General features: G+C 42.6%; 1 protein-coding gene across 4 annotated transcripts in view; it reads right to left on the bottom strand.

Moving 5' to 3' along the window:
- The window catches only part of tfcp2l1 (transcription factor CP2-like 1), a 51995-nt gene extending 41802 nt beyond the window's left edge, over window positions 1-10193 (bottom strand). For all 4 annotated transcript variants that reach the window (XM_043694202.1, XM_043694205.1, XM_043694201.1 and 1 more), the window contains exons 1-2: window positions 9932-10193; window positions 4062-4213 (exon numbers count right to left, since the gene is read on the bottom strand). In XM_043694202.1, coding sequence (XP_043550137.1) covers window positions 4062-4213; window positions 9932-10083 — 304 coding nt within the window. In that variant the 5' untranslated portion in view covers window positions 10084-10193. The remainder of the gene's footprint in view (window positions 1-4061; window positions 4214-9931) is intronic.
- Window positions 10194-10844: the final 651 nt, after the last annotated feature.

The raw sequence follows: 10844 nt of genomic DNA, 5'->3' as shown, positions 1-10844 counted from the left end.
ATGAAGAATGATACGATGTATCTGGAGGTTGGTGGGGTGGTAGGTGAGAACCAGTGGGGTTCTGTCCTGGTGGCGATTGGAGGGGTGGGGTTCAAGGGCGGAGGAGCGGCAAGTGGAGGAAATGCAGTGGAGAGCATCGTCAACCACATCTGAGGGCAAAGTGCGGTCTTTGAAGAAGGAGGCCATCTGGGTTGTTCGGTATTGGAATTGGTCCTCCTGGGAAGGAATTGGAAATATGGGATGGCATTTTTACAGGGGGCAGGGAGGAAGAGCGCCTCATCTTCCGCCTAGGAACCTCCAACCACAAGGAATGAATGCAGATTTCTCCAGCTTTCTCATTCCCCTCCCCCCACCTTTTCTCAGTCCCAACCCTCAGACTCAGCACCGCCTTCTTGACCTGCAATCTTCTTCCCAATCTCTCCGCCCCCACCCCCTCTCCAGCCTATCACCCTCACCTTAACCTCCTTCCACCTATCGTATTCCCAACGCCTCTCCCCCAAGTCTCTCCTCCCTACCTTTTATCTTAGCCTGCTTGGCACACCCTCCTCATTCCTGAAGAAGGGCTTATGCCCGAATCGTCGATTCTCCTGTTCCTTTGATGCTCTTCACTCAATCTAATGTCTTACATTTGCTGCTCACAATGTGGTGTCTCTACTTTGGGGAAACAAACAGGGTGACTGCTTCAGAAAACATCTACATACCGTCTGCAAGAAAGACTCTAGACTCAGATTGCAAGTTTGCTCGCTGAGCTGGAGGTTTGTTTTCAGATGTTTCGTCACCATACTAGGAAACATCATCAATGAGCCTCCGGTGAAGCACTGGTGGTATGTCCTGCTTTCTGTGTCTAGGGCTGTTAAAGTGGGCGATATCATTTCCAAAAAAAACTAGCCACCAGGATACATGAACATCAACCAGCCACAAAACGACATGACGCTCTCTCACTGGTATCCTTACATACAGATGAGGAAGGACACCACTTCGACTGGGACAACACATCTATCCTAGGACAAGCCAAACAGAGACACGGACAAGAATTCCTAGAAGCATGGCATTCCAACCGGAACTCTATCAGCAAACACATTGACTTGGTCCCGATTTACAACCCCTTGAGAAGAGAACAGGAAATGACATCACTACAGGAAATGACATCACTACAGGAAATGACATCACCAACCCAAAGAAACCCAAACATATAAATAGAAAGCAGGAATCATCAGCAGTGCTTCGTCCAGAGGCTCATTTAAGATGTTACCTACTATGGTGACGAAACGTCTGAAAATGAACCTTTCAGCTCAGTGAGCAAACCAATATCCAGGATATCATTTCCTTTCCTTTTTCTCAGAAATTGTTAAATGGGGTCCAAATCGATGTGTTTATTGATGGAGCTCCGGTTTGAAAGCCAGGCCTCTAGGAATTCCTTTGCGTGTCTCTGCCATTAAAACCAGAACTCCATCAATAAACACATCGATTTGGACCCCATTTACCAGCCTCTGAGAAAAAGAACCGGAAATGATTTCACTCACCTTAACAAACCAAGACACACAAATAGAAAGTAAAACAGAACACCAGTGCTTCACCATAAGCTCACTGATATTGTTACCTAGCATGGTGACGAAATGTCTGGAAACACCCTTCCAGCTCAGCAAGAAAACTTAGAACCTAAGCCTCAACCTGAGCTATTGGTCAGGTGCTGGCAGGTGGACTAGATTGGGTTGGGATATCTGGTCGGCATGGATGGGTTGGACCGAAGGGTCTGTTTCCATGCTGTACATCTCTATGACTCTAAATCCTAAACTTCCAGTTGCCTGCCACTTCAATGCACTACCCTGTTCCACAGTTCAGCACAAGCTGGAAGAACAGCATCTCAGTTCCTGCTTGGGAATCTTACTGTCTTCTGGACCCAATATCGAGTTGAATAATTTTAGAGTTTGAGGCACCTTCCCCCACACCAGGTCTTGTTACCAGAAGGTCTGCTATTACACACAACCTACTGTCAGCCACTAATAGTCCCCATTAGTAGCTATTTATTCTCCCAGGCTGATCATCTGTCTGTCCAAATGAACATAGAATATAACATCGCAGTACAGCCCTTCAGCCCTCAATGTTGAACCGACCAATCTGAAGCCCATCTAACCTACTCTATTCCATGATGATCCATACATTTAGCCAAAGTTCTTCTCTCTCTTTGGGCTCTCACTCTACTTATTGTTTTTCCTTAACACCTTCCCCCACCCCATCCAACTTTTTCCTAGCTACCATCAGTTCTGAGGAAAGGTCACTGGTACTAAACGTTAACTCTAATTTCTCTCCACAGAGACTGCCAGACCTGTTGAGCTTTTCCAGCAATTTAGTTTTTCGTTTCTGATTTCCAGCATCTGACATTCTTTCATTTTTTTAAAAAGATCTGCGGGTGCTGGAAATCTGAACCAAAAACAGAAATTGCTGGAGAAACTCAGCAGGTCTAGCAGTATCTGTGGAAGGATATCAAAGTTAACATTTCAGGTCCTGTGACCTTTCTTTAGAACTGAAAGATGGGGAAGGGGATGGCGTAGTGCTATTATTGCTCGACAATTAATCCAGAGACTCAAGTAATAATCTATGGACCTGAGTTCAAAGTCCAGTGCAGCAGACAGTGGAATTTGAATGCAATAAAAATCTGGAAATAAGAGTCTAATGATGACCATGAATCCAATGTCAATTGTCAGGAAAAACCCATCTGGTTCAGTAATGCCCTTTGGGAAGGAAACTGCCATCCTTACCTAGTCTGGCCTACACGTGACTCCTGACCCACAGCCACGTGGTTGACTCTTAACCATCCTCTCGGAATTGTGGATGAGCAATAAATGTTGGCCTAGCCAGTGACACCCAGACCCCATGAATTTAAAAAAAAAGTCTTTCAAATGTTCCAACAGATATACTGTTATCCAAAAGCTCAAGATTTATTCATGTGGCCTTCCTGCAGTAACCTGGATGACATTTAACTTTAAATTACTCGCCATTCTCGATATCAGTAGATATTACCACACTGCCTCGATAATTACAGAATAAAGAGATAATTTTAATGCAAGTTACCAGAGTCTTGAAAGTAAAAGGTTCTATTACAGCTCAGCAAATTCACTTTCTTTGAATATTCCCTATGTAATCACAATGTCATTATGGACACAACGTGGTGCTCTCAGAATTTTGAAAATTAAACTCTTTTAAATGATCCCTGTGTGCTATTTCAAACACCCAGTTTTAACCCAGCCAACATCAAAATTCAACATTTGTTAATTTGGACCTGTTTTCAGTAAACTGAATATTATTCCAAAGTCTGTATACATGTTAATCTATATAACACTTCAACTATGGCTCATATTGTCCAGGGATGTGTAGGCTAGGTGGATTAGCCATGGGAAATCAGGGTTACAGAGATAGGGGAGGGGTTGGATCTGGGTAGGATACTCTTTGGAGGGTCAGTGTGGATTTGTTGGGCCGAATGGCCTACTTCCACACCATAGGGATTCTATGACTCTACAAACTGTCAATAGAAAACAGGTGACAGATACAATAGCAGCATGCAGTAAAATAGCATTTCATACGGATATTTCATAAACTAAAAAAAAATCTTTTGGAACTAAACTAGCAAGGATTTACAGCTTCCCAATCCTATTTCACCTACATCTTACTCAATCTATGCTGAAACAGTGCAAATCTTGGCAACATGTTCCAGATGGTGAGAACTAACAAAGAAAAATATTTAATGAATGTGTTGGGAGCACAGGGCTTGGAAGTCATTCATCCTTTGTTCTTAATGGACAAATTACACATCCCCACTACATTCAACATACTCCAGTGAATCCTCTGGAGATACCTGGTTAGGAATGGAGTGAAAACAGAGGGGATACTGATCAGATCCTCTCTCATTCTAAATTTGTGGACAGAACCAAAAATCGTTGTCACGGTGGAATCAAGTTTAAATTATGAAAAAGATGTATGAAAGAGAGCTCACTTGAAGAGTGAGATTTGGAAAGAATGAAGAAGAGGAGAAGATTAACAAAGGCAACTCTCAACTTGGATACCTTGGTTGAGGTAAGTCAGTGTTTCTTCATGGAGCTTGACAGCAGGAGATGTGGCTGCACAGAGCACGTACTGGAATGGAAGTACTTTAGCACCATTTCCTGGAGACAGATTTGATTCCTCGTGTTTAAAAACTGGAAGTGATAGAACATCGCTGAAATGGAACAACAGGCATTCATCAGCTGCAGAAGGCTCCATCTAAGCTCACTGTACTCTTGGTTTCAGGTTGAAGTTTCAAAAGGATAAAGGCAGATTTTATCAGGATGAAAATAAGGACTCTTTGCATTACTGTATTGCTGAAAACAAAGATATATTTTGTCAAAGTTCTTTTGTCTTGCTCTCATCAGGACAAATTGCAAGAATACCAATATAGAGGAAAACTAACATTTCTACTGTACGAGCACAGAATGCTGATTGGTTAGCAAGTGGTGTCAGATTGCTGAAGGCAATACCATTCAAATTCCAGAGGTTAATGATGATAGACGGGCAATTAACAGTCAATGTTTAAATTTCAAACCAGAGGGGTTGACTCTAGTTGGTCAGGACATTGCCCTGAGAAATGAATCTTTGAATGGCTGTCACCTATTCTGTGTTGAGTCTGTGCACATGTTATTTCAATCTGTATAAGAATACGTGCAGCTTCCTATAGCCATAAATACTCCACATTGTGAGCTCAATTAACAATCCTACATTGGTTTGCCCATATTCAGGATTACTGTATTGGGGATTTATGAATTTCAATGCTAATGTTTTGCCAGATATGCCCTATTCCCAATGGCAGGCATTTCATAACAAATACCAAAACCCTTTGAATCTTCACAATAAACAGGGTACTCACACAGTCAATCAACCAACAATCGATAAACTCACAACACAATGTCTAATACTAGATGTGAGTCTACATTTGGATAACATTTGCTGGATAATCTTGAGTGTGTCAAGAATTACACTGACAACCAGTTTAGCCTCATCAGTTGCGCTCACAGTGCGGTGCATTGGAAGTTATATTTAAGGTCTAGCCAGTTGCAAACTTCCCTCTGCTCCATGCACAATGGGCTTTCCAGATATAGTACAGGGCATTTTAAGAAGGCTGTCAGCTACTGATCATCTTAATCCTAGATTAACTAGATTTGCTTCATTTACTGTTGGTCATAAAAGGAACAACCAGGGAGATCTTCAAACTGGCAACACATTATTGAACGTGGCAGATCTCTCCCCAGTTCCCATTGTACAATGCTCAAAGTTCAGTTGGCTGGGTGGCTGGCTTGCAATGCTGTGGGTTCAATTCCTGCACTGGCTGAGGTTGCCACGAAGGACTCTCTTTCTCAACCTCACTCCTTGCCTGAGGCATGGTGACCCTGAGGTCAAACCAGTACCAGTCATCTCTCTCTTAATGTGAGGGAAACCCAATGCTGCGGTAGGATATCCCACTCAGACCCAACCCTTGCCTGTCCCTGTAATCCTGCTTTCCCGTGGCTAATTCACCTAGCCCACACATCCCTGTACGACATGGGCCAGAGTTGGAGTGTCATATAGTTTACCTATACTTTTACAGTGCCAAGTATTAAAATATTTCAGTTTTGGAAGTCATTATCAAAATCCAATTTAGGTTTAGAAGATTACAGTGACAGTGAATTGTTGCAGAATGGACTACATTGTGAATCTCCTGCTGGTTTATTGCAAAGTATCCTAATGGTAATTTAACCCAGCAGACACAGCATCAAGCTGCCTCTTCAGAAACCTGTTCTACCTGCTGCCCAACTACGTTAATCAACCTCAGCCCGAAACTTAAAAATGGCTTGTTTTCTGATGTCATAAAGCCAGCCAAGGAAACAGTCTGAGAATGTTTCCATGCTGCAACATATGTTGTCGAGATTAGCAGTAGCAAAATCAAGGAGTCGAAGTATGATGCTTAACATAAGATTCTCCTTCTCATTGTCCCAGTAATGTCTCTATAATAATTTTTTTTTAAATCACAGGAGTAGCCCCTTGAGCTTGTTTCACCGTTCAATGAGATCATGGTTGATCTATGACCCAACTCCATATCCTTACCTTTGACCTATATCCATTAATACCACTCATTGTCATTCCAGAAAGACAAAGGCAAGACAAGAATGTTGCAGACTGATTAGATTAGACAGATTCCCTACAGTATGGAAACAGGCCCTTCTGCCCAACCAGTCCACACCGACCCTCCGAAGAGTAACCCTCCCAGACCCATTTCCCCCTGACTAATGCACCTAACACCATGAGCAATTTAGCATGGCCAATTCACCTAACCTGCACATCTTTGGACTGTGAGAGGAAACCGAAGCACCCGGGGGAAATCCGCGCAGACACGGGGACAATGTGCAAACTCCACACAGACACAGTCACCCAAGGCTGAAATTGAACCTGGGACCGTGGTGCTGTGAGGCAGCAGTGCTAACCACTGAGCCACAGTGCCACCCATAAGAGCCTCGGTCTTAGAACAATCTGCATGAAACCCAATGATTACTGTGAGCAAGAAAGACCATTTGGCCCATCCTAATTCAATCAGGAAAAACCCTATCATCATGACACAAGAAATCAAAATGCAGTCTGATGGTAAAGTTGTAACATTTGATCTTGTTTACATTTATCTCATCCTAGTTTGTGGCACCTTTTGTTCTCCTATCGTCTCGGTGTTCGCTAATCTACATTGGGTCCTGGTCATGTAATGCCTCAATTTTAAAACTCATCTCACCCCTTGTCTTCAATCCCTCTACAGCCCTGCCTTCACTTTTCTGTAACCACTACCTGGCATCTCCTCCAATTCTGGCTTTGTGCACCCAGAGTTTAATTGACTTAATTTTGGTGGTTGTGCCTTCAGTTAACTTCCATGATTCCTTGCGCAAACTTCTTCACCTCTCTCAAGCTTTCTTCTATTAATGCTCCCGAAAGTGTATCACATTGACCAAAGATTTTTTTTTTCCAAACATCTCCTATTGTATCAAATCTTGTTAGGATAATGCTCCTGGGAAGTGCTTCCGTTCCATGCATAAATGTGATAGATGTCACATTTCATGTCAAAATGGAAAAAGGTTGGCAAATCCATCCTCTTGTTGCAAAATGGGTAATTTTCCTGAAGTCTCATTCTAATGATAATATCTATTTACACCAAAGCTACAAAACTAGATACGCCATTGCACACAGACCACCCTATAATCTGAATATATTCTATGGTTTTGTTGATTTTCGACACCTTGTTATGGTCCGTCATTTTAGTCAGAGACAGGTGATGCAGAAACCAATTCTTTCATAAAAGCAATAATTCATGCACAACAGATTCAAAAGCAAGGCACCACATGGCCAAGTACAGTTTTGCATTTATGGCATAGATCAACATGTTTCTTGTCTACATTGGCCTAAGACTTTCTTAATGTTGGCCTGACTCCTTTTGAAATCCTAACTTCTGGATCTCCTGATATTATGCACAATTCATCTTGTAATGTTTTATATGAAGCCCTTATTTTTACACTTTCAGTTCTCTTTCCTCACTCATTCATACCATCATTATAAATACAGGGCCACTACCTGCAACTGCCCTGCCAACTTTAATGACTTAAGCACATATACACCCAGTTTTCTCTGCTCTTGCATCCAAGTTAGAGTCGTGTCCTTTATTTCATTTAGTCTCTTCATGTTCTTCTGACTTAAAATAATTACGTCCCATTTCCTTGCATTAAATTTCAGCTGCCACTTGTCTGTCCACTCCAGCACCCAGTCTGTGTACATCTAAAGTGCCAGACCACCCTCTTCACAGTTCACAATACTTCCACGCTTTCTATCATCTGTAACTTTTTAAACTGTTCTCTGTAACTCAAAGCCTATATATGACTCATGTGGCAAGGCGACACAAAATTACTCAAGGTACAATCCTGGTGTCTATGTTTTGAACATGCTATTGCCAAAACACAGGCTGGTTTATTACAGTATTGTGGAATAGTAAAGGGAAAGGGCCACAAACAAGGTTGAGTGCGAACCCAGATCTGACCTTGCCTGTTTGTGTACTGTACCTTCCTTTCCCAGTTTCTCTCCTCACACCCTCACCTCCTGGGGCCCTAACAATAATAGCCTGGGTGGTTGCCGATCTTAGGCGGGCTGTTTATTGATAGTTGTCTAAACTTTTTCACTGGCCCCTCAAAATATCAACAATGAATTAAATATTTTCATTAGCCTGAAAAAAGGACGGAAGAAAATCTGTATTTATAGAAACTCTTATTCAGTATCTAATATCAGTCAACTTAGAACCTTTGCACCACTTCACAACAGGCACTGTTGATAAAGCTAATTCCCTTACCACTGGGAGGAAGCACAATCTAGCTCCTATAAATAAACAATATATTGTCTGCAACTGAACTCGTCATTATCTAACCTTATAGATAAAGGATTGCTCCCTGTAATCATGATTTATCAAATTTCCAGTTTTTTTCCACACAACATAAACCCCTTATTTAATATTTCAATAATCAAAAAATACACATTGCTCAATTCTTAAAATTGTTAATGGCTCGCATGGTTTACTTGGGAAGTCCTAAAGTTGAAGGAAAATACAATTGGAAACAAAGTAAAAACTGAAGTGATCATTTTTAAAGGTGAAGGACATCAATAAATGGCAGAATGCAGAAAAAGTTCCCATTCCCGATGAAGGGCTTTTTGCCCAAAACATCAATTCTCCTGCGCCTCAGATGCTGTGCGTTTCCAGCACCACACTCTCAACTCTAATCTCCAGCATCTGCAGTCCTCACTTTCGCCCAGAATGCACAAAGAGTCTGTTCAGCCCATCGTTTCCCTGAAAGCTCATTCAAGGACTAATCCTAGCCATCCCACTTTCCCTGCCCCAGTTCCATTAGCCCTGCACTTGAGTCACAGACTGTCCTCAAGCTTTTTACAGTTCAGAAAAATACCATTCAAACCATCATTGTCTTAGTGACCATCAAATATCTATATATGTGTTTATATATTTTACATATGTATATGATTTCATATTCCAGTTCTTAGCCTGTTCTTCCTTGTATGCTAAGGCATTGCCAGTACTCATGTAAGTATGTTTTGAAGCTTCCTACTTCTACTGCCCTTAAAGTTAGTGAGTTCCAGGTACCCACCGCTTCCTGGGTGAAAAATGTTTTTCCACAAATTCCTTCTAACACCCCCACATTAAAAAGTGTTAGCTGTTTACTGCACCATCTCCCCCGCCTGAGCTCCTCAGAAATTGACCAAGTCCCTTGCTCTAACTAGTCACTCTGAATCTCTCCAGCCCAGCAACATCTCAGTGCCTCACAACACTATCTTACTTATTTTTAAAAATCACACAACACCAGGTTATAGACCAACAGGTTTATTTGGAAGCACTAGTTTTCAGAGCGCCGCTTCTTCATTAGGCAGACTATAACCTGGTGTTGTGTGATTTTTAAACTTTGCCCACCCCAGTCCAACACCGGCTCCTCCAAGTCATTGCACGGTTTCAAAACAGTTTCTACCCTACTGTTGTTAGAATACTGAATGGACTCACAAACTCTTAACTTTCACCTGTACCTGTATTGCCACTGTTTACCTATTATTTACCATCTATGCTGCTTAACTATGGGATTTGCCTGTATTGCCTCCGTACAGGTGATAACAAATTCACTTCAACTCATTATTGATTTTTCTCTCACACTAAGTACTTAACCTCGAATCAAAACAGGAAACAAAATTCTGCCCAGTGTGAAAGGTGCAAACTAATCAGCGACCCTTTCCCGTTTGTCTGGGCAGGGATTTATTTTCGGGGCGGGGGGGTTTGGCCCAGCAAACAGTTGTTTTGGTCAGTGTGTGCTGTTTTATATATTTTTGGAACTTACCAGTCACTTACCGGAGGTAACTGTTTCCCGGTTGCTGCTGATGGTGGGGGAAATGTTCGGGCTGTGAGTGCCAAAACAGCATTGTGCGGTTGAAGCTGGTCTCCAGGTAGGACGGAGGGGGATGTCTCGGGGAGCAGAGGGGACCACTTCCCTGTGATTGCATCCGCGGATCTAGCTCGGCTCGGTCTCCCAGCGCCTGTTTTATCAGCCCCGGGATTCGTCAAGGTCGTGACACACTGTCGGAGGGACCGCCCCATGCAGCCACGGCACACCTCGCCGGATTTCAGGATGCCTCACCGCCCCTTCTCACATTTTCCACATTGCATTTCAGTTACGTAACAGCGATTTGACACAAGCGCCTCGTTACCTCGCCAGCCGCGGACTGGATAAAATGTTGACGCTGGCAATTCAGTGACACAGACAGAGCGCCCCAGCCTCTCACCGAGCCCAGCGTCTGTCAGAAAGGACCCTGTGTCTGTGGGCTGTTGTGGTGCAGGGGGGGGGCATGGTTCAAATCCCTTCCCGCTGCAGGAGTAACATCTCCAAATTATTCAATTAGGAAAACTAGGTTAAACACACAAAAAAACTAATGGGTTGGGCTCTTATGGTTTAAATCCCGCCTACTCGAGAGGTAACAGCTTGCTTAGAATAAAGTGTAACTATACAACTGGCAAAATATGGATTCTCACAATAAGTTTGCATTTTTTAAACCCACATGTCCATCCTGAGTATTTTAGTCGGAGTGAAACGGTGTGGATAGTGTTTGAGTTTTAATTGTGTGCATTTCTCCTTTACTTTTTCACAAAACTTTAGGAGCTTTTGCTCAAACTTTTTTGTTTTGGGTGGACGAACGGGAGGTGTCACCCCAAATTCTCCTGATACACACGTATTAATCCAGGCGCATTAATTCACAACAGGAAAAGG

Source organism: Chiloscyllium plagiosum, chromosome 7, assembly GCF_004010195.1.
Source record: "Chiloscyllium plagiosum isolate BGI_BamShark_2017 chromosome 7, ASM401019v2, whole genome shotgun sequence".
NCBI lineage: Eukaryota > Metazoa > Chordata > Chondrichthyes > Orectolobiformes > Hemiscylliidae > Chiloscyllium > Chiloscyllium plagiosum.
This window is presented reverse-complemented; position numbering and strand designations above follow the sequence as displayed.